This window comes from Condylura cristata, unplaced genomic scaffold (genome assembly GCF_000260355.1).
Source record: "Condylura cristata isolate star-nosed mole 26May11 unplaced genomic scaffold, ConCri1.0 scaffold00041, whole genome shotgun sequence".
In the NCBI taxonomy this organism is placed as follows: domain Eukaryota; kingdom Metazoa; phylum Chordata; class Mammalia; order Eulipotyphla; family Talpidae; genus Condylura; species Condylura cristata.
In genome coordinates this window covers 1,429,364-1,454,134 of record NW_004567142.1, presented here as the reverse complement: position 1 = coordinate 1,454,134, position 24,771 = coordinate 1,429,364, and the positions used below count along the sequence as shown (strand labels likewise).

Here is a 24,771-nt window from a genome sequence, read left to right as displayed (position 1 = left end):
CTGGGCTCCCCTCCGTAACCTCAAACCTGTAGGAAAGAGAAAGGTGGGCTCTGGTTGAGTGGTCTTGGGGGGACACGGGGATGGACAGGATGGTGGCGGGTAGGCAGGCAGGGAACCGAAGGCCACAGGTTGAGGGCGGCGTAGGCACAAGTCAGGCGAGCAGAAGCACCCGCCCGCAGCCCACAGCGGACAAGAACAGGTGGCGGGAGGCAGGCTGGCCCGGGCCCTGCTCCATGCAGGCTGGGCTCCTCCGTGAGTGAGCGTGTCACCTCAGGGCCTGCCCACCTTCCCACACCCGTCTTGGGCCTCTATCTCTGGGAAGCAGCTGCGGGCAGGGAGGAGAGATAGGGCTGGGTTGTGCAGCCCTGCTGCGTCCCCTCAGCCCGGCCTGGAGGCCCCTTCAGGACTGGGGACAGCACCACAGGCCCCTCAGGACCGCTGGTGTGAGGGGCTGGGGCGAGGGTGTCGGAAGCAATTGACAGAAGGCTTGGTTGCCCCACTGGCTTGCTCTCGGCCCCCCCCCCCTTTTTCTTTGTCTCTTCCCCCCTTTCCTGTCTCTGTCGCTCTTACATCTTTCTGCCTTTCTCTTGCATGGCCTGACTCCCTTTTCTTGCTGCTTCTTCCTCCTGGGATATCAGAACCTTTCCCCTCTCCTCATTCTACCTGCATATATCCCCCAGCCAACCTCTCCTTACACCCCTCTTTTCTCTGCCCCTCTTCGTGTTTTTCCTCCCGCCTTTCCTTCCCTGTCTGTCCCCACATTCCACTTTTCTCTTGGTTTGTCCCCACTCTCTTGGTTTGGCCCAGAGCCTTGGAATGTCAGCAGAAAGCAAGAAAGGTCTCAACCTCTCTCCTCTCGGGGGCTTCCAGAGGAGCTAGGATGCATCTGTACCTCTGAAATCCAGGGGAGAGCCGGGGGTGGGGGTCGTCTCTGCCCAGATGTGCTGTGGGGTTTTGCTTAAGTCACCGGCCTGCCCTGAGCCTCAGTTTTCCCTGCCCATTCCTGGCTCCTCCTGTGGATAACTGTGCCTCGAAGGTATGAGTTCTCCAGGGAGGGCGTGGAGGGGCAAGTCCTCTTGCAGGGGGCATGGTCACCTTTTGACCTACTGTGACGGCACCTCAGGGCCGCAGGCCCATCCCTCAGGTGCCTGTGGAAAGACGGGAGGAGAAGCTTGCTCTCCATCTGGGCCAGGGAGTGGCCCAACCAGGGGCAGGCTTGAGGGGCATCGTGCAGAACCCGCACCCCAGGTCCCGCGTCCACAGTCAGTCTGGAAGGCCACATCATTTGTGTCGAATTCAGTGGCTGCCTTGTGGATGGGGTTCAAGAGACATTTGGGACTTGAGGGTCAAGGACCTTTTCTAGGAGACTGCTGGAGGAGAGAGAGGGTGGTGGTCTGAGGCTGAGCTGGACTGGGGGGTTCAGATTTCTGGCCAGAATGGACTGGAAGCTGACAGATGGGGGCCTTTGGGGGAGGACTCTTAGCTCACCCCAGGTTTCCTTTCCAAACCTCTCATCCTTATTGAAGATTCAGTGCCCAGCCCGATCAATAAATCCCTACTTGGGCAGCACCCACATTTTCTCCCCTCAGTCCTCACAGCCACCGAGTTTGGAAAGGGGGTGAGGCGCTCTGTGTTAAAAAGAAGGTGCACATGCACACACCTGCCTGTGTGTCACATGGCTGAAACAGTTGCTGCTTTTCCCTGGGAAGGTTTTTTGGGTACCTCCCCCGATACTAGTTTTCCGATTAGTGAAAAGCCTTTCTGCCAGAAGAGAGATTACAGCGGGCCATTTAGGGGCCCGGGGCCTGAGCGAGAGGGCTGCCTGGCGGGCCCTGGGATGGCAACTGGCGGGCAGTGGAGGTGACTGGCGGGCTGAGGCCCAGCGATCTGGAAGGAGACCAGAGGTCTCACGACGGACAGCAGAGAAAGGGGGGCTGGGACCTGGCCCCCCTCACTGGCTCCCACTCCTCACCTTGCTCACTTCTGACCAGGCATGGGTGGAGAGTTGCTTCCCATTTGGCTCCAGAGGCCCCTCCTCTGAGAAGTCCTCTCTGGCTGACCCTCTCCCCTCTCATCATCCCCCAAACCTGCCCCAAGTCCCTGCCCGTCATGTTCCCTGGCACAGAAGGGTGACCACTGAGAGCAGCTTGTGAGCTGCTTCCTGTTTGCTGGACACTGACCTGTGCAGTCTTGCTGAACCCCTGCCCCCACGTGGTGGTGTGACCACTATCCCATGTGGCCGATGGGGACACTGAGGCCCCGGGGCACCTGACCGAGGCTCTGCTTGGCCTCTCTTCATCAACCCAACCCATGAATGTCAAGAATGCTCGCTAGGGGTGTTGCCTCCATAGAGGGGTTCAAATCCCGGCCCTGCCTCAGATGCATGGCGATACCTCAGGCAGGTGGTTTCGCCTCTCCGAGCTCCAGTTTCCTCTTTGGGGTCATAACCCTTCCTCTGAGGAAATGGTGGGTGAGGACGTATGAAATGTCCGGTGGCACAGTGCCTCTCCCCCCTTCTGAGTCTCACCCACCCTCTAAGTTCTAGCTCTTTCAGGCTTTTATATTTGAAGAGCATTTTCCCCAAAGCTCTGTCAACATTCTTTGTTTGGCTCCTCGCCACCATCCTGTGGAAGGAGGAACTATGATCTTGATTTTACGGAAGTGGAAACTGAGGCTCAGAAGACTCACGTGCTCTGGCCTGGCCGCTCCTCCTGCAGAGGGGTGCTGAGCGCTGCTGTGTGCTGGGTCCTGTGTGGACTCTGGCGCTGAAGCACTGAACAAAACGCGCAGCTGAACACGATGGACTAGAGAGGATGCAGTGCTCGAAGTATAAATATCAATTAAATGCAAAAATCAGAAATGGTGATAAATCCCCCCAAAAGGAGAGACAGGAATAAGGAGCTCCCCGAGAGAGAGAGAGAGAGAGAGAGAGAGAGAGAGAGAGAGAGAGAGAGAGCAAGATATTTAAGCTGAACTTTGAAAGATGAGAGGGTTTAACCAGGTAAGGAGTGTTCCAGGCAGAGGGGATGGCAGGCGGCACATGCCAAGGGCCTGGGGCCGAGCTTGCACGAAGAACAGAGGAGACAGTGCGGCTCCAGGCGGAAAGGTGAAGGAGAGGTGACGGATGAGATGGGAGGTGCGGGCAGGGGCCAGACCACACGGGACTCTTCCGCTGGGCGTGGGAGTTTGCGCCTAATTCCCACAGGTATTGGGAGGCTCCTGAGAGGGAGTGCCAGAGTCTGATTGTTTTAGAAAGACTCTCTCTGGGTGCTGGTGTCAAGGTTGTACAGTCAGGCGTGGGAGACCTGCAGGAAGGGAGGGTGTGAAGTCAGCCAGGCCAGAGATGGTGGCTGGGAGTGGAGGAATCAGAGAGTGCTTTGCAATGGATGCTGATGTCGAGGTTCAGAGAAGTGGAGTTGCCTGTCCAACTGGCACAACTGGTCAGGCAGCGAGAGGGTCTGTGGGCACGCCACTGGCACCCACACTTCCCCTCTCACCAGGGCAGGGGCTGCTCTTACCCTAGGAGGCCAAGGTTGTATCTTTGTGGTGTTGAGCCCTGAGGAAATGCTCACTGCCCAACAGAGACCCCATGTGGAGGTGAGAGAGAGCCCCTCAAGTAGGAGACTCCAGGGGGTGCTGGGGACCAGTGGGTCCTCTCACAGCCAGCTTGCTATGTGCTGTGTGAGCTCGGTGAATCTGCAAAGACCCCGAATGCTGTTCAGTGTGAGTCCGTGACTCTGTGCTGGTGAGAGCTCCCACAGATGCTCGAGCGAGTCCCGGGAGGCTTGGGCCGGGGGCGGGAGGTCTCAGAGGACAAGCCCAGGTCCAAGTCCTGTGTTCCCTCTCAGGCTAAAGGGAAGAGGCAGGCAAGGGTGTGAGGTGAAGGCAGGACATGGGTACGGCAGAGGAACTTTGGCGTCCACGCTGGTGAGGATGGTGACCTTGTTCCCGTCTGTGTGGCCCCAGGTGAATAATGGTCCAGCCTCGCTAAGCGTCGGGTTGCTCGTCTGTACAATGGGCACATTAAGAACTGTTCTCTCCTGAGTGTAGAGAAGATGGGTGCGGAAAGGTAGAGAATTTCTAACCAGTAGGCACAGGCTCTTCCTTGAAGAGAAGCAGAACTCTTGATTCTTTGTCCCCGAACTCTGCCAAGATTTTTCTCCCCATCTCTGTAAATGATTATCACACCCAAACCCGACATGTCTGCCCAAGCCCCTCCCTTCCCATCAGGTGTCCAGAGTTCAGGGTGTGATTCGGTGGGGGCAGAGGCTGTGTCCTGTGATCTGGGCCAGCCCAGTTTCATAGAGTTCAGTACCTCCCGCAGGAAAGGCCCTCGCATCAGAGAACGCACACTCCCAGGAGAAGCACAGAGAGGTCGAGTGAATTGCTTGAAGTCACACAGGGAGGACTCAGCAGACTCCACAGAGCTCAGAGAGGCCCGGGCCACTTCCAGTTTTTGTGCCTCCAAGTAGCTAAGAAAGAAAGCCAGAATGGAGTCAGAGATGTGTACTGTTAGCAATGACAACAAAGTGACATGTTAACTGATGTCAACAAGGTCATTTCAGCATTTATTGAAATAAAACTCACAGTGTTGTGCACCATAAAGTTAAAAAAGCAAACAAGCAGATCTTCTCTAACAAGGTTCTTCATGGCCAAGGGACCCCCGGTTTACACCTCACTGGGTTCTGCAGCTGGGACCCAAGCTGGGACTCCCAGGTCAACACCTGCACTTTTACAGAGATGCAGGGTCTCTCGCCCTTGTCAGGGGAGCAATGAACACCTGCATGCCAGGTGGCATGGATAGGCAGGCCCTGGCATCATCCTGACCCTGCCTGCCTGGAGCAAGCCCTCACCACTCTGGCCCACCTCAGGGTGCTCCCCTGAAAAGGGGAGGTGGAAATGTAGCTCTGCCTTATTGGGTTGCTGGGAAGATGCCAAGAGATGAGGCAAGGAAAGCAGGGAGCCCATGCCCACCTAGATAAGGCACAGGAAGCTGTCACCTCTGATAATAGCCTGGCATCCAGGCCCTGCCTGGTGGCGCAGCGGGTTAGGACGCAGCACTGCAAGCTGGCCGCAGCCGCTTCAGTGCGATTTCGATCCCCCGCCCCGGAGCTGACCCACAGGGCGCAGCAGACCTCTCCTGTCTCCCCACTGCTCTCCCCAGCAGTGTACTTCATCGATCTGCCTGTCCTGCTCCCCACTCTGTCTCTGATGAATTCTCTCACCACCCATGTGCTTCTGGCCTGTACCCCAGTTCTGTATGCATAAATAAATCTTTTTTAAAAATAACCTGGCATTCAGGCACCTTGAGTGCCTCCAAGCTGTGGCCAGGGCTCATGCGCCCGGTATCCTCAGCTCTAGGCACTGGGCCTACCACTGAGTGAGTGTGTAGAACTGAATCATGGGGCGGAAGCTCTGGCCAGGTTGAGCAGGGTTTGGGAGCGCCAGGGGGGACAGGAGGACTCAGCAGAAGGCCTGACCTTTGGTTTCTTCTCCACTTGGTCTACCTGTTGATGAGGCCAGTCAGGCTAGCTCGTGTGGAGGCCACTGTCCCTTGTCTTCTGCAAGGAGCTGCTGTGTGCCCCCATGCCGCTGGCACTGGGGATGCAGAGGTGCACAAGACAGGAGTCAGTGAAACTATTGCACGGTTCTAATCCGAAGGCTCAGTGATGGCTTCTGTTATTCATAATAAATAAAATAAGTAAGCAAATAAACAATGAAAGAAGGCCTTGCCCAGCACAGTGACGGGAGTATGTTAGGTATCCAGCACTAAGACTGAGGCAATTCTGTGCACCTGAAGCCCTTTAAACCAGAAGGGTAAAACCTAAAATAGAACAAGACAGACATGCTCTCCATCCTCTCGGCTAGAACATCAAGTGGGGGAAGACAGATAATAACAAGGACATAACACAAGAAAGCTTGAGTGGTAGACGGTGAAATGTACTAGAAGAAAATGCAAATGGTAAAGGATGCAGGGGAGAGAAGAGGCTATGTAAGGTAGGGCCATCATAGAGACTTCTGGGTGGAGGGGACTTTGAAGCAGGGTATTGTAACAAATGGCCTGGGGGGGAAATGTTCCAGGCATTGGTAGGGGGAAAGGGGCAGGCATAGCAAATGCAAAGGTCCTGAGGCTGTTGACAGGAACACAAAGCCAGCCAGCCGGGAGGAGTGAGCCAGGGGGTGCAGAGTGATGGGCAACGGTGCCGAGGAGAGACACGTGCCGAGGAGAGACCCGCCACGCCACACAGCAGCGCAGAGGGGTGAACTGCTTAGGTTAGGGAGTCTTGACGGCGGCGTGTTTGACCAGCCTCGCCGCAGCCTCCCAGGCTGCGGCCGTTAGGACCCTGGACAGCGGCCCCAGCGCCGCGCGGCTCTTGCAGGGGTGGGGCGCTCCCTGCCGAACGGGGACTTCGCGGCTAGCCCGCTTCTGGGCGGGGACTCGGGGTGGGTGGAGCCAAGGATCAGGCCCCGCCCGACCCTCCACCCCTCACCCCGCCAGCGGGAAGCACAGGCGTGTGGAAGAGTGATAAATGTACAGTTTAGTGGATATTTATCGAGCAGACATCTGTGTGGCCACCCCTTCGGTCCATATAAAGAAGGCAGGCAGCGCCCAGGAGCCCCCACCCGCCCTGAGCGTCCTTTCCCAAATGTTCCCCCTTCCTCTCCCCGCTGGAGGTAACCTCTATCCTCACTTTTGGGGTAATCATTTCTCTGCTTTTCTTCGTAGTCACCTGTGTGTCCTTTAATATATTCTAATTTAAATTTAAAAAATAAATACAATCTCGTTTTAAAAAAAACAGAAGCAAAGCAAAAAGGTTAACATCCCCTCTGGGTCCCTTCCGATCTCCCTGCTGTGCTCCCCTCACAAAAAGTCACCGTCATTAATCAGTTACCGTCCTGCAGAGTTTCCCCTGCGTTGGCTCAATACCTGCACACTCATGGAAAATGTATCTCTTTTTTTGTACTTACCTAAATGATATTAAGTTGCATAAATCCTCCAAATGCAAAGTCATTAAGTTGCTTTTTCACCCGGCAGGGTCTTGGGGAACTCTCCAAGCCGGTCTCTTTCCAACCATCCTATTCTCTCACGAAGATGAACTGTTCCTGAGGGTGTATCCACCACAGTGGATTTCAACTCTGCCCTGTTGGTAGCATCTAGGATGTTTCTGACTTTCCTCTGTTTTAAAAGTTTATTTTCTGAACAGCTTATGCTGGTGGTGATTATTATATGTAAGATGAAGCAACTTCCTGTCAGCCCATGTTACTGCCCCATGTCACACATGAGAAGCCTGGAGTTCAGAGAGGTGAAGTCACCTTCCCAGGGCCACACAGCACATGAATAGAGGAACCAGTTTCCAAATTCATACGTCTCACTCCCAAACCAGTGGGGATCGGTGTCCTTCAGCAAACATTCCTGGGGCCCTGGCTATGTATGTGCTGGCCCAGTGCTGGACACTGACTCTATCAGAATGAATCAAACCAACCATATCCTCAAGCCCTGTGCCATGGAGCAGACTGGCTGGGAGGTTGTTACAGCAGCTTGATGGGTGCAAAGGCCCAGGATGCTAACCAGGGCTATGGGCAGGGTGAAGACAGCACTACATGTTGGGTCTCTCATGGAGCCAGAGAAGGCAGCCAGAGATGGGAGAACTGGGCAGAGGCTTTCTATGTGCGGAGACTGTAGAGGCAGGTGTAAGTTCTGCATCAGACAAAGGCAGGGACAGGGACACCCAGGTTGCAGAACAAAGGAAGAAGCAAAACGGTGAGGGATGAGGGTGACAGGGGGGCCCCCCCCCCCACCATCTGCTTGGTCCTGGATCCTTCGACTTCATTCTGGAAACTAGAGGAGTTTCTTCATTAAGCATATAGGGTTTGGGCACTACGAGGCACCAGGCACTGTTTGAGGTCTTGGGAGCACCACAGGGGATGAGGCAAAAAGGACATCTGCTTTCAGAGTTTATGTTTCAGAAGCAGAAACAGGTAAAACAAAGAGACTGAGCTTCAGGAGAGTGTGAATAAGAGAACTGGGTGATAGTGTGGTGGGACAAGGGAGGGTCTCTCTGGGGAGTGACCTTTGAGTTGAAATCTGAAGGATCAGAGGACTGGAAAGATGGGGCCCAGTAGTTGAGGGGAGTGGTCAGCAAGGTAAAAAAAACTCAAGGTGGGGTCAAAGTGACTTCTTCCAGTAGGGCTAGAGCTCTCCGGGAGAGGGCCGGTCCTGCAGCCCATGGGGAAGGGGTTGACTTGTCCTGAAGGCAGCCAGGATTTGGGGTGTGTGGGGTGCTTCTGGAGGGATTAAGGCCTTTGCATTTCAGCCTTTGGTTAACTCCTTGCACTGAGGGAAGAGCCGTGGCCTTGAGTTTGCAGAGTCAGTGCTGATGAAGATTCCAGACTGGAGCAGTGTGTGCTGTGGGTGGAGGTGGGCGGGGCTGCACGATGGTCGGGGCTGAACGATGGGCGGGGCTGCAGAGTGGGCGGAGCTGCGTGGTGGGTGGGGCTTTGGGGCCAGAGGGTGGGGCATCAGAAGGGAAGGCCCAGGGCCAAGCATCTGTCTTCTTGGCTACTTTGGAGGCCATGGTGGGAATGTGGTGCTGGGTGTCAGGGACCCTGTTCTCTGAAGAGCTACAGTCAGAGACAAACAAGGCAAGATGAGCGGGGAGCTCCACATAGTAGTTTGGGCACAGGCATTAGGGCCAGAGAGACTCTGGTCTGCCTTGATGTAGCTGTGTAACTGTGGCCCTCAGCTCTGAAATGGGGATAATCCAAGCCCTTGTCAACGCTGAGGATTCAGGTATACTGGCTAGGTATACTTAATCAGGCGCTCCTTAGAATTAACCTAAAATGCATTCCTTCTCGTTCTGTTTTGGTCAACTGATTCATCAGACCGTCTTGCCTACCACAGAATGTAAGAGCTGGGGCAAGTCTCAGGATTACTCCTCCAGGCCACCTCCCTCATATAGATGGGGAAAATGAGAGTGCAAGGGGCAGACCCCAGCTCTCCAGATTCAGAGGGGGACCTATTTGACCTTTGACCAGCCTTTTATTTTCTTTGAAATATATCACAGTGCTTCTCGATTTCTTCTTACTTGAAGTGAATGCCTGGGAATTCCAGTGTGTTTGGGAATCTGGCATGGAGATGCCATGAGAAATGTGTATATCAGCATCTGCTGGCTTTCTGGCCATCGGCCTGGTGTTTCTGAGATGCCTCTTCCTGACCTTCCCCCCACACCAGCTCACACCCAAGCATCTCCCCTCCGTCTGCTCCAATAGTCCATCAGCGATGGCCTCAGTGTTCACCCTGATACCCTGCCCAGCTGCCCACTTTCAGGGCCACTAGAGTACTGTAGCCTCTCATTGGAATTTGTACCCCTAAGTGCATCCTTACCGTCCCTCCCTACCAGTTGTCTGAACATTGCCCCATCCTCCCAACTGGTCGTCCCCCCCCCCCAGATTGCGCCTCCAGCCTATCCTCATGGCATATCAAGGTCTTGTTTTAGCCACCCCAGCCGTGCCCTACGATCATGAACTCCTTGAGGGCAGGTTTCAGATTTAGCTCCTCTCTGGGTCCCCAGCCCCAGTCCAGTGCTAAGGGACTTGAAGGAAATATCTGAATTGGAGGAAATGGAGAAAGCCAAAGGCATCTGGTACATTGCGGAGCATCAGGTACAAGCTGGAAGGCTGGTGGGAGTTGGGCTGTGGGCTGTGGGGAGGCCCTGGTGCTGCGGGGTGAGCAGGGAGTGACTTCCTGCTGCCTGCAGAGGACGGGAGCATTGGCAAGCACTAGGGGACCCACAGCAGAATGAAGAAAGAGCAAGCTGTGACTTTGAATCCTGATTCCACCACTCACATGCTGTGTGATGTGGGGTAAGTGACTTCACCTCTCTGAGCTCCAAATCATCACTAAAATAGGGGTGCTAACACATGTTACATCCTTAAATTGAGAAGATTAGGAAAAGATGAATCAGTTCAACTGGCATAGAACGGACAGTGCTGCGGGATGATGACCACGATGGTGCAGAAGGAATAGTTCCTAAGCAGAATGGGGGTGCCAACAGCCCGACCTTGACCGAGGGCCTGGAGAAGCATTTCTGAGGGTGAAGCAGGTGTGTAAGCAGGAAGCAGAGGCTGAGCCCAGCAGCCAGGAGGGTGGGGAGGAGATGGGCGTGCAGACCCAGGAACAGCAGCTGGCGGCTGGGTTTGATTTGAGAGTAGCTGGGGCCCACGGAGGACCACATGGCCCTGCAGCAGGACCAGCTGGACACCCTTCGTCTGTGTGTCTGTCTGCCACCCCTGATCCTGCTTTCTTAGCCAGTTTTCCTGAACCCCCCAGAGGCTGCCCTGGTCTGGGCTGTGCGGAGGCCATTTGCAGAAGGGAAGCTGTGCAGGGAGGCTGGTTTCCATGGATCTTAGGCCCAGCCATTGGCTCAGTGGGGCTGCGACCCCTCTCCCTTCTGCCAAGCTGAGGGCCCAGAGGAGCCTCTCTGAGACCCTGGACCCTGCCACCCTACAGTCAATTCCACACTTTTGGGGAAAGACCCTTTGGGTTCCCAAGCAGAGTGGGGACATAGTGGGGAGCTGAGAGGAAAGGTTGCCTGAGACAGTGGGAGTCCAGAAAGAAGCTGGTGAACCAAGCCAACAGGAGGGTCCCCAGGGGGCAGCTGAGAGGAAGAGGCCACAGCTGGGGGGGCCCCCAGGGGTGAAGAATCCCTCTCTGCTGTCCCCGATGAGCTGGCTGCTCCCCCCACCACCACTCCCCCGCTGGGCCCCCGGGGGACCTCGCTCTAATAATGTATTTGATCGACTCGCCGGCCGCGTACAAGCGATTATTGTCTTGTCGGGAGTCAAACGTATCGATCCGGTGAGAAATATGAGCGGAGCAATGGGGCCCGCGTGTCAGTTACCAGCCCCGCTGGCCCTGGGGAGCCCCCTACGTCTCCTTTAATTACCGCTCAGCCCTGAGCCCAGCCTGGCCTGCCCTGCCGCCTCCCTCCCGGGCTCCCCGCACCCTGAATGGCCCCCCGCCGCTCCCCAGCTACCTGCCCCATCTAACTTGCTCAACATGGCTGGAGGCGGCTTCTTCACCTGAGAGGCCACCTCCACCCCACCGGGGCCTCCCCAGATCCTGACTGCCAGCCCTGCCTGCCCGGTGTGCCTCAACTCTGCCTCTCCTCTCTCTGGCAGGCAGGCAGGAGGCTCAGGCCTATTCTTCTTCAAGATCCCTTGACTCCCGCTCAGGGAAGCAGCTCTGGTCTGCCTGAGACAGTAAGGGGGGACCTACAGGGTTGGTGAGGGGATGAGCAATTTCAGCAGGGCACAGAGAGAAGGCTTTCCCCTGCTTCCTCACTAAGCTGGACACTCAGCGTGGATGGTCCTTCTCCCTTGCTCCGTAAGAGGCCAGCACGGGGGCTCATGTCCAAAAGCCGGACATGTCCCGATACATAGATGGTGTTGCCTATGTCACTGATGGAACTGGGGGGTTGGCCCCCATCTTGTCCTACGACCCTTATTTCCAAGTCCCCAAAATATAAATGCTAAGCCAAAATAGAGCTGACGGGCCAAGTGCAGTTTCAAGACAAGGTTGCTTTACCCACCTCCACCAGGATGCTGTCCAGAGTAGCTGCAGCTGGGCAGAGGGAGGGTGGGGGGCTAGGTAGGCATGGACCCGCCCCAAAGGCCCGAGTTGGCCCCCAGTGGAGGTGGCCCTAGGGGAAAAAAAAAATAAAACAAAAACCCCGCCTTGGCTGTATGGCCTGTGGGGGAGTGCCGATGGCTGGGAGCTGCCCGCGCAGTGCAGATAGGAGGCCGCTGGCCATTCCGGTGGAGCAGGCCTGCCAGCGATGGGCCCCTTGCAGACTGTGGGTGGGCGGGGAGGGCGCCCCTGTAGGTGTGCCTGGGTGTGCGTGTGGCCGCGCACGCACGTGTAGGTGCGCCCTGGTGCCCGCGGGTCCCCGTGCTGGTGCAGCCGAGTCTGTGCAGGAGTGACCACGGTGTCCAGGAGGGCTGGTAGTAGGGCCCGTGCAGGGAGAGGGGGCTCCCGCATGTCTGCCTGCGCGCACGTGTGAAGTGCTGGGGCCCACGTGTGGACATACTCGAGTGTGTGTGAGAGAGAAAGAATCCAGGCGTCCGTGGGGTGGGTGCGCGTGCGCCTTGGGGTCCCCCAGCGTGGGGCGCAGGGAGTCCAGCGGCCCGGGGGCAGACGCGACTGTTTGGAGGCGCTGGGAGGAGGGACAGGGCAGGGGGGCTGGGCCGCGCCTTTGTCTGCGCGGCTGTACGCGGGGAGTCCTGCGCCTTTGTGTGACCCTCGCAGGTGTGCGCGCGGGGGTGGGGGGGAGGGAGCGGAGGGAGGGAGGGAGAGGGAGGGAGGGAGAGGGAGGGAGGGGCTCCCTCCACGGCGCCCGGCCCCGCCCTCCGGCCCATTGGCTGGGAGCTGCCGCCCTCTGGCGGGCGCCAAGGGAAGCGCTGGGCGAGAGCGCCGCAGCGCGAAGGAGCCAACATGCAGCCGAGGGACCTGGTCCCCCTTCAACCAGAGCCGCGTCTGGCGCGCGCATTTGCGTCCAGGCTGGCTTCTCACTGCTCCCCGCCAGGTCCCGTCCTGTCACCCGCACTGCCACTGTCCGCGAGCACCGCTTCCTCTCAGTGGTGGCCTTCGACGACTCACCTGCCCGCAGGTGCTTGTCTGGGTTCTCCTCCCTTACCCGCCCGCTGCCCCTTGGGTCACCCACAGCTCATGCCTCCTCCTGCGGACATTTTAGGCTTTGGACCCTTGGAGCAAGCACCCGTCTCTCTGGTCCTCCATCTTTCAGTCTTCAAAACTCAGCAAATAGTGATCCCCTCCAGTGGGAAGTGCAAGGCCTGGCCTTGGAAAGAGCCCCCCACATCTGGCCAGTGTGTTCTTGTTGTTATGGGCTCACCTTTTTTCCCAGACCTGCCTGCCCCGCTAGAGAGGTGTCTACCTGGTGAAGGTGGCAGGCCAGCTGGGCAGCTGCCCCAGGCACCCCCTGAAGGCACAGGGTAGGAGTCAGCTCTACCAGCCTGCCTACTCTCCTCCCCCACTGCTGCCTTTCCCCACCTCGCACACACATCATTTGGGGTCCACTGCCTGCTGGGGAGGGCCTATGGGCCAGGGTATTTTCCTTTCCGAAGGAGGCGGACCCTGTGGTTTCCTCCCTGAGTGACTTCCGGCAGAAAGGGCTTGGCCCCAGAGAGGGCGGGGAGATGACACAGTTGTTCCCCCAGCCCTGCGGGGCGGGCAGCATGGTTCACTCCAGCATGGGGGCTCCAGGTAAGGGGCTGGGGCTGGGCACCGGGGAAGACAGGCGGCACCTCCGGGCTGGCCTCCCTGTGCTCGCTGGCCAGCCCAGCCCTTCCTCCATAGCTGTTCCTTGCCCCTTCCACTCTCCCTCCAGCGCTCCTCCTCTTCCCAGCCTGGGTCCCCACTGCAGCTCTTCTTTACCATCTTCTTCCACATCAGCATGGGGGGTGGGCGGAGGTGGTGCTGGGAGGCTTCGGATCTCTTCTCCCCATCTCTGCTGCCCAGTTCTGATGGCCCTTACCTGGGGGCCAGTGGATGGACTGCAGGAGCTGGGGAGGGACTTGGGTGAAGACTGCCAGGGGTGGAGGGCTGGTTTGCTGTGCAAGGGGACTTCTGAGTCTTCCCGGTGTGACTGTCATGTGTGTGCAGGCCTGTGTGGGACATGTAGGGGCAGGCTTGGGACTGATCTCTTGGCTCACGTCTTCACTTCATTCGCCTCCGATGTCACCTCCTCAGGGAGGCCTTCCCTGATCTCATTTGGGCGGGCAGCTAACCCTCCCTTTCTGATGCCCTCACCCTGCTTTGCCTTTTCTTCGTGGCACTTACCACTGGCTGAAAATTGATTGCCTATGCATGTGCTTATCAAACACCTTCACCAAATGTCAGATACCGGGTGAACATTTGTGTGCGAGGCCCCGAACAAGGCGGTTTGTGCATACGGAGGCCCTGATATATGGGTATTTCTCAGCAAACGGTAGTCATCCCCCGAGGTGCTAATGGGAGAATTAATGGGGTGATGTGCGTAAATGACTAACAGTGGGGTCACAGCCAGCGCCGGTGCGCCAGTGGCATTGCCAGTGGTGTGGCCGGGCCTGGGCCCATTGGAAGGGTGAGTCTTGCTTGGGGGTGGGCCAGGCGTGCCCCCCTGCCTTCAACATGGAGCTCTGTGCTGAGTATTGGAAATAGAATCGAGAAAGGGGACTTCAGGTCTGTCCTCCCACGGAGGGTCCCCGTTCCAGTGGGGGGAACAGACCTCTGACCCCACAGTGGAAGAGACAAAAGCAGAGGGGCCCGGGCCGGGGTGAGGGAGACACAGGGGCCTGTGGGAGCCCAGATGTGCCCATTTCAGCTTCCTGGAGGAGATGGATGTCTGGGCTGAGAGGTGAAGGATGAGCGGGTGTGAGCCAGGCAGAGGCCGTGAGGAGGGAGCTTGATAGGAGGAAGACAGTTTGCAGGGTGGTGCGTATTGATTCAGCGAGGTGACCATGTGTGCAGCTGTGTATGAGTGGGTACACCCAGGGCAGACACAGCTCAGAGGCCTGCAGACGCGTGCTGCCTGCTCCACCCGGCTGTCGGTCTGCCTGTCTCGGGCGGAACGGGGGCCTCATGTATGGCCGGCGCTGGGTGAGACCCTCACCGTGGGCCTCCCACAAACCGCTCTTGCCCGGGAGGCCTCCCTGCGTCCCCCTGCGTGGACATGAACTAATGCATCCCGTGGCCTGGGCAGGCCACTGGTCCTGCCTGATCGTGCCTGTGACCCGAGCTCAGGGGTCTGCCCTGGACTTGGCCCGGGCGGAGGCGACTTGGCCTGCACACCCACGGCGCACCTCTGTGTGTGAGCACCGTGACTGTCCCTGCGTGACCTGCGTGTGAGTGTGTGGGTGTCAGCCCGAGTGGCCTGTCACTCTGCACACCCCAGGGTCTGCCTGTGGGTGACTCTAGCGTGTGTGTGTGTGCGCACACTTGTGTCCCTTGGCGTGAGAGACTCTGGGGTGTGGGTGTGCGTGCTTCTGTCTGCGCAGCTGGGGTCTGAGTGTGTATGTCTGGGTGTGACTCAGTGTGCAAGCGTGTGTGTCGGGTGCGTGGCTTGTCCGCTCGCGCCTGACTGTGTCTCTACCTGCAGACGATCCCACCGAGACCACTGCGCACCCACCGGCCTTGAGTGTGCTGTGTGGGCTTCACTGGCGCTGGGGTGTCTGCTGGGGCTGGGGCATGTGTGTGGCCTGGCAGCATTTGCCTGTTGTCAGCACAGCTGTGGAGACGCCTCTCTTGTTGTGTCTGCTGCCCGGATCTCCTCCCCCCACCCCCTGACAGCTCAGAAGCCTGACTCCCTTGAGGCTGCCCTGGGGCCAGCTGTGGGGCTGGGGGCGTGAGGTGTTGCTCCTGGGGAGGCTGGGGACGGGCCAGCTGGCCCACAGAGGTTCCCGGCAGTGCAGGCCCAGCCCACAGGGGCTCCTGGGTTCTGGCATTGATTGAAGCGGGCTGTGGAGGCAGGGGCCCGCAGGGGCCCAGGGGACAGGCCGAGCGGGGCCAGGAGGGGTGAGGGGCAGCCCTCGGGCCCTCTATATTTAGTCCCATTTTCGGTAAGTGCTAACGAGAAGCTGGCCTAAGTCTGCTAAAACCGGCTGGGGGAAATGCAGAGGAGAAGTGAAAGTCCAGGCAGGGAGGGCTGAGGGAGGGCTGGGGAGGGCAGAGAGGACCCACAAGTCCCAAGGTCAAGGCCGTGGGGCAAGGGAGTGGGGCCCAGGGACCCGGGTAGCCCTGGGGTGAGGTGACTATGGGCTCTTCGCTGCTCACTCCTCTAAAAAGTTACGCTTTGTCCAGGATGAGAGAGGAAAGGCACAGCAAGTTACCAGGAGCTCCGTCTGAGGGTGCTGGAACATACTGGAATCACCTGGGGGCTTTCAGACATCTGAGTGCCCAGGTTGTTCCCAGCCCCAGGTGGGGTGTGACTGGGCACCAGCATTTCTCTGGAGTCAGGGGAGGGTCATGGGGTTGCCTGTACCCAGGACTCCCCAGGAAGGTTTTGGGCCCCCCAGGACAATGGAGTCCCCGATCTCTCCTTAGTGGGGGTGACTGGAGGAGACGCTTCTCTCCTTTCCTGTGGTGCTCTGGCTGGGAGGGGAGCAAAGGAGCCCCTGGGGTCAAGGGCGATCCTGGCCTTTCTGTTTTAGGCTCAAAGGCAGCAAGGAGTATGCCGGACCTAGGAGAGAATAAGGGAAACGGAGAGGTGGGAATTTCTCATCCAAAGTTCTTTTGCTTCTCCAACCACTATTCCTGCAGAGGGGAGCGTTCCCTGGAAACACAAACTGCAGTTGCTTGGGGATTTCTTCACAGATTCATTCACTCCCAAGACACAGGGCTGGCCCATGCTGCAAAGGACCCTCCAGGAGCCCACAGCCTGGTGCAGGAGGCCCCTGCCCAGGTGGTCGGGGACAGGGGAGCCCAATGACAGAGACACTGAGCACCTGGGGAGTCGGGGACCACCTCATGGTGGAGGTGATGTGTGCACCAGCCTGAAAGAGGAGCAGGACTTGCTAATAGAGATGGCAGAGGCCACCCCAGGGGGGACAAGGGCAGAGGCAAAAGGCCTAGAGGAGGGGTCAGGGCCTTGGGGCCACACGTGTCCATTCAGCCCACATTCCTGTGCTGGGCAGTGTGAGTATCCCACAGTGAGTCAGACCTGCCCTGGAGGGAGTTCCTAGTCTGATGGGGGAGACATAATGGGGCCTAGTGGCTCCAGGAGGGGGCCAGAGAGAGGCCTCTGGGATCCTTCTAGAGGACAGGACCTGTACTGGGTCCTGAGGAGAAGTGGGGACCAGAGCTCCAGGCAGAGGGACCAGCCCACACCAAGGCCTCTAGAAACATTGGGTAAGTGGCAGAAAGGTGCCACAAGTCAAGAGAGAGCTGCAGGAGGGATGTGGGTCAAACATCTGTAACCCCTTCTGGGCTGGAGGACGCTGGGCCCCAGGGATGAGTCCGGCAGGCTTGCCCCCTGCTTTGGTGGGGAACAGACCTTGGGTGGTCCTGGTGCAGCAGACTCTGGACTGGGGCAGTGGGAGGCAAGGCCGCACGAGGCTGTCCGTGTGCTGGGGCCTTCGTCACAAAGTACCACACACTGTGGCTTAAGCAATAGGAATTTATTTTCTCCAAATTCTGGAAGCTAGAAATCTGATAGGATCGAGGAGTCAGCAGGGTGGTTTCTTCTGAGGCTTCGGCTGGTCAGTGGCCATCTCCCACATGGGGAGTCCCGCGGGCTCCCCATGACCTCTGAAGACCGTCCCTCCCAATAAAGCCACATGCTGAGGGATTAGGGGTTAGGATTTCTACCAAGGAATATTGGGGGAACCTCACTTAGCCTGCAAAGGCCAAAGATGAGCCCAGTACGGATTCTCTGGCTGGAGGTGAGGTCAGGGGCTGCCCTGGGGCGTGGGCGGGAGAGGCATTTGCTAGCTAGGTGGGGAGTGTAGAACCTGCAAGGGTGGTGACCCAGTCAAGCAGAACCCCAAGCAGAGGGAGATGCCCCGTGTGCTTGAGGAGCGGGGTACGCAGGTGGCAAGGGATGGGCAGTGGAGGGTGACGAGTGCCACACCCTGAAAGCCAGGATGGGGGGGCCTGGGTTTTTCTTGGAGAAATGGGAAGCCACAGATGGGTTGGCGGTGAGTGGGTGTGTGAGGAGCCTCCCCGGGGCCGTGGGCACACCCTCGGGTCCCAGAGATGCTGGGAGGGGCAGGATTTAGGTCCTGTTAGGGCTAGTGGTGGCCTGGAGCAGGGTCGGGGTCTGGCCAGTGAGAGCCAGGGTCAGCGGGACTCCTGTCTTCGACTCCCCAGATCAGGACAGGGACGTCCTCTGCCCTCCCGGATCTCCCGAGCTGGCTAGCCACTCGCTGCCTCGTCCCCGCTGCCTGGAATTCACCAGAGACCCCCCCACCGCACCCCTCCTCACCTGCCTGCGCCTTGATAGGACTCCGTGCAAGCTTCTTATTTTCGCTTTAATGTTTTTGTTGTTGTTTTGGTTAGAGCATTGCACACGTATAATAAAGTGTCTCGAATATTAATCGTATGGCTTGATGGGTCTGTGGAGACCCAGGTCACCAAAGGGGCGCTGCAGACTTCCTCACGCCCTGTCAGCTGAGCCAGGAGGTACCCACTGATCTGATTAGAGGATGCCCTGACACCCCACTCTCCGTGAGCTCTGTGTAACTAGACTCGTGCTGTGTGGACTTTGTCTGAGGTGCAGGGGTGTCTGCATCTGGGGAGATTTTTTCGTTTTCCTTGCTATGGGTACTTCAGTGTATGAACTTGCTACTTTTTGTATGTGTGTGTGTGTGTGTGTAGAAGAACTGGGGTGCAGGCTGGAGGAGGGGGTGTGTGTGAGAAGACTCAGCAGAGACAGAGCGGGGAGCAGAACAGGCAGATCGACTGAAATGCACTGCTGAGAGGGGCAGTGGGGGGACAGGAGAGGGCTGCTGCACCCTGTGGTCACTCCCTGGCCAGGGGTGGACCTCAGGCTGCAGTGGCGATAGCGCTGAGACTTCACCCCGAGGCCCCCAGGGAGGCCCCGAACTTGCTGCATTTTGTGGCTCCTTTCTCCACTGACCAGGTGGGAGGCCTCACTTCACCTGGCGGGTGATGCCCTTTCTGTCGAGTGGACAGCGGGGGTGTGGACTGCTGAGTGTTGGGGGACAGCGGCCCCAGCCTTGCTCAGTGCTGCTTGTACAGATTCACACTCCCACTCCCACCGGCTTTTCTGTTTCATTTCATTTCTTACTTTACTTAGTATTTCACTGTAGTTTTTTTCAATTGAACTGATGTTGGTTTACAACACTGTGTATGACTTAGGGGTGCAGGTTCAGGCCCCACCCACCCCTAATCCGCCACCACAGTCCATTGAACCCCCAGCCCCGTGTTCCTGCTTCCCTCTCCCTCCTGCTGGCTTTTTAATCAGGAATTTGAAGACCTGATTGGTATTTCAGGGTGCCTCGTCCTCAGCTGCAAACCTGTGGACCTTCCTCCCGGCAAGGACTCCCTGGTGCTCTGTTCGGCGGCCTTTAACATCTCCGGGCAGAGCCCAGCGCCAGGCCGCGCCTGTGTCCTGGGGGCTCGCGGTTTGGGTGGGGGTTTTACAGTGAGTCGGACGGGAGACTTAAGGCTCCGACGTGAGGGCTGAGGCCAGTGGCAGTCAAGGTCAAGTGAAGGACGTGGGCCATCTGGGCGGGGTGGAGATGGGGTTCGGGGTGGGCAAGAAGGCTGGTCACCAGTGGGCAGAAGTCCAGATTAGTGAGGGGTTTAGGGCCAAGAGGGGTTTGGGCTTGAGTTGTCAGATAAACTTGGGTGGGGGTGATTGATGGAGATGAGGGGGTGGGAGTCACCGCAGGGGCCCATCAGGGGGTATCAGTCCTGAGAAGGGGGACCCTGAAGACAGGGCTCCCGTCAAGGTGCGTCTGCCATCTTGCTCTGCTTTCAGAGAGGTGACCCCTCTGGGTGCCTCAGTTTCCTCCTCAATAAAATAGGGGTGATATTAGCACCAGCTGCTAGCCTGGCTCTGAGTCTCGTTTTGCTCTGCTAGGTGTGACTTAGCACCCCAGGGCCGGTGTCTGGCCGTGAGGACGGGGTATTTATACCCCCTGGGCCAGCCTGCTGCTTGCCAGGGCCCCCTGCCCCCACCACTGCCTCCTTTCACTTCCTGGGTCCACAAAGTCAGAGAGCAGGACTGTGTTTGGGGTGGCAAGTTTGGCACTTTGGGTGCATAGCTGGGATTCAAGGCCGGAGCCCCAGAGCAGGTGCAAGGGACCAGGGGAAGGGCCGAGAAAGGTGGAGCTGGGAGCCAGAGAGCATGGGCTCCCAGTGGGAGTGAGGTTTGGCTGGGAAAGTGGTGGGCCGGGAGGGGGCTGGAACATGGCTGAATCACCCCCAGAGATCTGAAGACTTGCTCCTTCGGGGATGCTGCCGTCCCTTCACACCTCCAGCCCCACTCACAGTGGAAAACACGCCTCACCCGAAACCTGGGGAGGCAGGACGCGTCTGGGGGGAGGCTGAGCTGACAGAGTCCCTTGGAACATCTCCTCCTCCTCCTGGGCCATGACCACCACTGTCTGCACCCACAGTGGTGGGCCCGGGGTGCAGGGAGGGGCGTACCTCCCCCCTTATGGAGCATTGAAAAGGAACGGGCAAGACCCCACGGACCCGAGGGCTCCTTTCTTGTCCTGCCAGAGGAGGGCGAAGGGCCCAGAACGGAGGGCACATCTTTGGAGACAGATGCTTCCAAGTTGGCAGGGGAGGGGCTGGCTGGTACCGAGGAGGTCTGGGAGCCTCCCCCTGCCCTCAGCCCATTTCTATCCTGCTCTGTTCCCAGAAATAAGAATGTCTAAGCCCCTGGAGGCCGAGAAGCAAGGTCTGGACTCCCTGTCAGAGCACACAGGTGGGTGCAGACGGGGAGGAGGAACGGGACCCTGTGGGTTTGGTGGGGGGGCCTCGGGTGGCCAGGGCTGATGTGTCTTTTCTCTCCCCGCAGACACTGAAAGAAATGGACCAGACACTAACCATCAGGTCAGGAGCCCGTGCTCGAGCAGAGGGTTGGGGAGGACAGAAGAGGGACGCGGGCTCTGACGGGACAGAGGTGTCAGGCTGCTTCACCTCACTGGTCCCATCCCCCACCCGGATTTTCTCTTTGCAGAACCCCCAAAATAAGACCTCGCCGTTCTCCGTGTCCCCGACTGGCCCCAGCACCAAGGTAAGCACCTGTCAGAACAGCCAGGGAGTGGGGAGTGGGAGGGGTGTCTGATAAGGGCCACAGTTGGTTTCAGGAGAGGGTCCCCCAACTGCCTGTCAGTACCTCTGGTACTTTGGGGACAAGGCTCCTCCCACCCCTTCTCACCCTTGGGTTCCCGCCCCAGGCCTGTGACTCACCCAAGATCCTTCCCCTTCCCTGGGGGGTGGGGGTGGCCAGGGAAATCCCCCCCAGAGCCCCAGGGCGATGAACAACAGGAAGCCAAAGGCCCGCCCCCATCCCAACTTCTCTGACCTAACAAGGGCTGGCCTAACAAGGGGGTCTGGGGAGAACAGCCCCTCTTGAGGGGCTGCAGGAGGAGAGCAAACCTGGGAGACAGGAAGCAGAGGCCCAGTGCAGATCCCAAATCCGCACAGGGCCCCGCTGCTGGGCTTCCTGGGGGCCCCAGGCCCGTGTCTCTCCCTGCCAGCGGGCGCAGCGGCCAGAAGGCAGCAGAGTCGGAGGGAGCGGAGGGGACTTGGCCAGACTCCTTCCCTGACCACAGGTGGCAGAGTGCAGGTGCGGGGGCACCGAGGCCTGCCCTAGGACCTGGGGAACAGTACCAGCCCCCTGGGCCTGTCAGTTTCCTCTTCTGGAACATGGGAGGGGGCCGGCGGGGCCGGTCCGCTTCTGAGGTCTCTTCCACGCCCTAATGCAGGGTGCAGGTGTCATGTCCTGAGTGTGTTAGACAAGACCCAGGGGAGAAGGGCTCCCCTCTGACCTCCTCCAACCCGCCCTCCCAGCTGGATGGGTGCAGCCCCTCCTGACCCCAGAGCTGCCCTGCTCTCTGGGGGACCCAGGGAGTGGAGGGTTCTTGCTCCCCTTCCCCAGCCTGACCCTGGTTCCGGGAAAGCCCGAGGCATAAGGGGGTGTCCCGTTTTCTTCTCGGCCTCTGCTGTTCCCTCTTGCCTTCAGCCTTTCCCCAGCTGCCTTGATTCATGCGTTCCCGTCACCATGGCAGGCCAGTCCACATACCCACCGTGTACAGTGATTTACTTACCTCATCATTGTGCTAATTGGCTCGACTCTGGAAACATTTTATTATGGAAAATGTGAAGCAGACGCAAAAGCAGAAAGAAGAGTGTAATGAAAATAACCCCCCCCCCACCCAGGTGCCCATCAATCAGCTTCAACAATTATCAACTCATGAACTGGCTGGCTTTTTTTCACCAGCTTAAATAAATGTTTTTTAAATGGAAATTTCACGAATGGAAAACCAGAACCACTTGCCATGGAAATAAATACAGTGATTATTAAAAGCACCCAGAGACACCCGCCTGCTCAAGAGCCAGAGCCTGAGGCCCAGCCGGTGCGGCAGGGGCGAGGGGTCACCCGGCACCCCCGGAGCAGGGACCAGAGAGGGTGCGAGAGCCGGAGAGAGGGGCTGCGTCCTCGCCATGGCATGCGGTGCCTTCTTTTTTTAACTTTTAATGAAAACGTGGCCCACAGAGGTCCTCGGCCTATGGCTCTCTGGATTTGCACACGCGGAACTCAGTCGCTGGCCCTCCCACCCTCACGCTCCTCGGGGTTCCTTTGGCTCCGCCCCAACTCAGCGGTTTCATGCTGTATCCCTGCACCCCTCAAACTTCTTGACTTCCGTATGCCATGCTGTCTGCGCTTCCCCGGGCCTGCAGCCTGCTCGGCTGGGTCTGTGTCCCAAAGGCCACGGCCCTGCCAGGCTGCTGTGTGGCTTTCCCTCTCTCACTCAGTTTGCAAAATGGTGGAGGAGGGGGACACTGGCTGGAGGGTGATCCTTGCCATCCCTTCCCTGGGCGCTTGAGGGTGTGATCCCTCAAACCTTGATCCTGTAGCCAAAAGCCAGCCTTTCCAGAGCCCGCCTTTGCCTGGCTTGTTTTCCAAGAGGGAAGAAAGACCGGCCCCTCCCGCCCCTCCTCCCTGCTGGTCTGTCCTGTGTTGCCATGTGAGATGCACCCCCATCCTGGGGTAAGGGGGTGCGCTGCATGGAGCTGGAACTGGCAACATCCAGGCCACCTCGCTCCTGCACACGCACTTTGCTTATCCTGACAGCAACTGAGTTTTAGGTTTCGAATGATTGACTGATGGGATCCTCGCAGGGACGGGGCAGAGCCGGCTCCTTCGGGGGAACAGGCACCCCCTCTTCAGCCTACCCAGCCCCCCTATCCGTCTCACCCAATTTTCTGTCTGCTCGCATCCATCTCACTTTAGATCATGACCTGTGTCTCAAGGCGAATAATTTTTTTAATATCCCAAGACCCTCTCCCCAAAAGCCCATTGACTACTAAGAAGAGGGGGGTGGGGTGGAGCCCAGGACCCCATTATTTAATGATCCAGGGCCTCCACCAGTAGCATTTCCCACTTTACAGATGAGGAAGCTGACTCCCAAAGCAGAGACTGGCTCTCTCAAGGTGACCCTCGCCCCAGGCAGTGGCGGCGGGGTGTGCTGGCCTTCTGACAGGGAGGGGTCCGGAGGGGGGCCCCGCCAGCCCCTGCTGCCCCGGCCCAAGGCTACCTTGCGTACACGTGCCCTCTCTTTGGTTCACAGGTGGGCATTCTCTCTGGCCTCCACTTAACATTCTGGGGTCCCGGACCCTGCCTCTCTCCCCCTCAGATCAAGGCTGAAGACCCCAGTGGTGACTCAACCCCAGCAGCACCCCCGGCCCCCCAGCCGGCTCAGCCGCATCTGCCCCAGACCCAACTCATGTTGACGGGCAGCCAGCTGGCCGGGGTAAGTACCGGGAAGGTCCGGGGAAGGACGACACATGGAGGGGTGCGCAGGCCAGCCGCCTCCCCGCTACGGGACTGGTGGCTGGGGGTGTCCGCTCGGCCCAGGGCGCGCTCTGACGCCCACTGCTTGCCCTCCTCTGGGCCTCCTGGAAGACTTGCCCCTTAACCGCTTGGCCCGGGCACTAACCCTCTCTGCCTTCTCTGCTCCCCGCCTCCCTCCTCCCTCTGGCCCTGCTGCCCCCCGCCCCCCACCCCGCCCGCAGCTCACGGCGCTGATGCCAGCTCAGCAGCAGCTCCTCTTGCAGCAAGCTCAGGCCCAGCTCCTGGCCGCCGCCGCCGCCGCCGCCTCCTCCTCCTCCTCCTCCTCTTCCTCCTCCTCCTCCTCCTCCTCGACCTCGCAGCCCCCAGCCTCTTCCGGGGGAGGCGACCTGCCACCACCACAGCCCGCCAGCCAGCCCCCCGGGACCCCACAGCTCACCCTGTCCCAGCCCATCCAGCTCACAGCACAGGTAAGGGCTGCCCTGGGCAGGCTGCCCCGAGAGGGTGCAGAGGCGGGCGTGGGCCTGCCCGCTGCTGGCCCGGGACCCTCGGACCCCAGCCGGCTTCCCGTGGCTCGGGAAGCCTCGGGAAGGCCGCACCTGTCTTTCAGAGGGAGGACTCCCTCTTGGCATGGGGTGCCTGGTGGGCTTCTTGCTGGTGTTGGTGCTCCTGGTCAGGATGCCAGCAGCCCCCTTCCGGGGTGCGTTTGTGGGCACAGTGAGGGGCCGAGAGCCTGAATCAGTCGGATCCCCGTGTCGTGTCCCCAGGCTCACCATGTGGGGTCCGTGAGTGCGTGAGGAAGCCTACATTCTCCCTCCCATTGTGGAAATTTGGGGTGTTTCCAGATCGTGAATTGGTGGCTGCGTCTGTCGGTTTCCTGGGGCTGCTGCCTGAAAGCACAACTGGGTGGCTTAGAGCCACTGTAATGGTCTCACACCACGAGTCCAAAGTCAAGGTGTCACTTGCACTCGTGGAAGGCTCTGGGGCAGAGTTGCTCTCTGTCTGGCGGTGCCGGGAGTCTGTGGCTTGCAGACAGGTCCCTCCATCTCTGCCTCTGTCGTCACGTGGCCATAGCCTCCCAGTGCGTGTCTGTGTGACCGAATTCTTCTTGTAAGGGCCCTAGTCCTGGGGTAGGGCCTACCTTAATGACCTCATTTAACTTGATTGCAAATACAAGGGGGTCAGGAACCCTCCCTCCAAGTAAGGGGTCAGGAACCCTCCCTCC

At 58.7% G+C, this 24,771-nt stretch overlaps 1 protein-coding gene across 1 annotated transcript in view; it reads left to right on the top strand.

The window, feature by feature from the left end:
- Window positions 1-13,247: 13,247 nt before the first annotated feature.
- Window positions 13,248-24,771, top strand: part of POU2F2 (POU class 2 homeobox 2) — a 27,722-nt gene continuing 16,198 nt past the window's right edge. Inside the window, exons 1-5 of the mRNA XM_004693926.2 lie at window positions 13,248-13,282; window positions 20,388-20,453; window positions 20,547-20,581; window positions 20,709-20,765; window positions 23,392-23,508. Of these exons, the coding sequence (XP_004693983.1) occupies window positions 13,255-13,282; window positions 20,388-20,453; window positions 20,547-20,581; window positions 20,709-20,765; window positions 23,392-23,508 (303 nt within the window). The 5' untranslated portion in view covers window positions 13,248-13,254. The remainder of the gene's footprint in view (window positions 13,283-20,387; window positions 20,454-20,546; window positions 20,582-20,708; window positions 20,766-23,391; window positions 23,509-24,771) is intronic.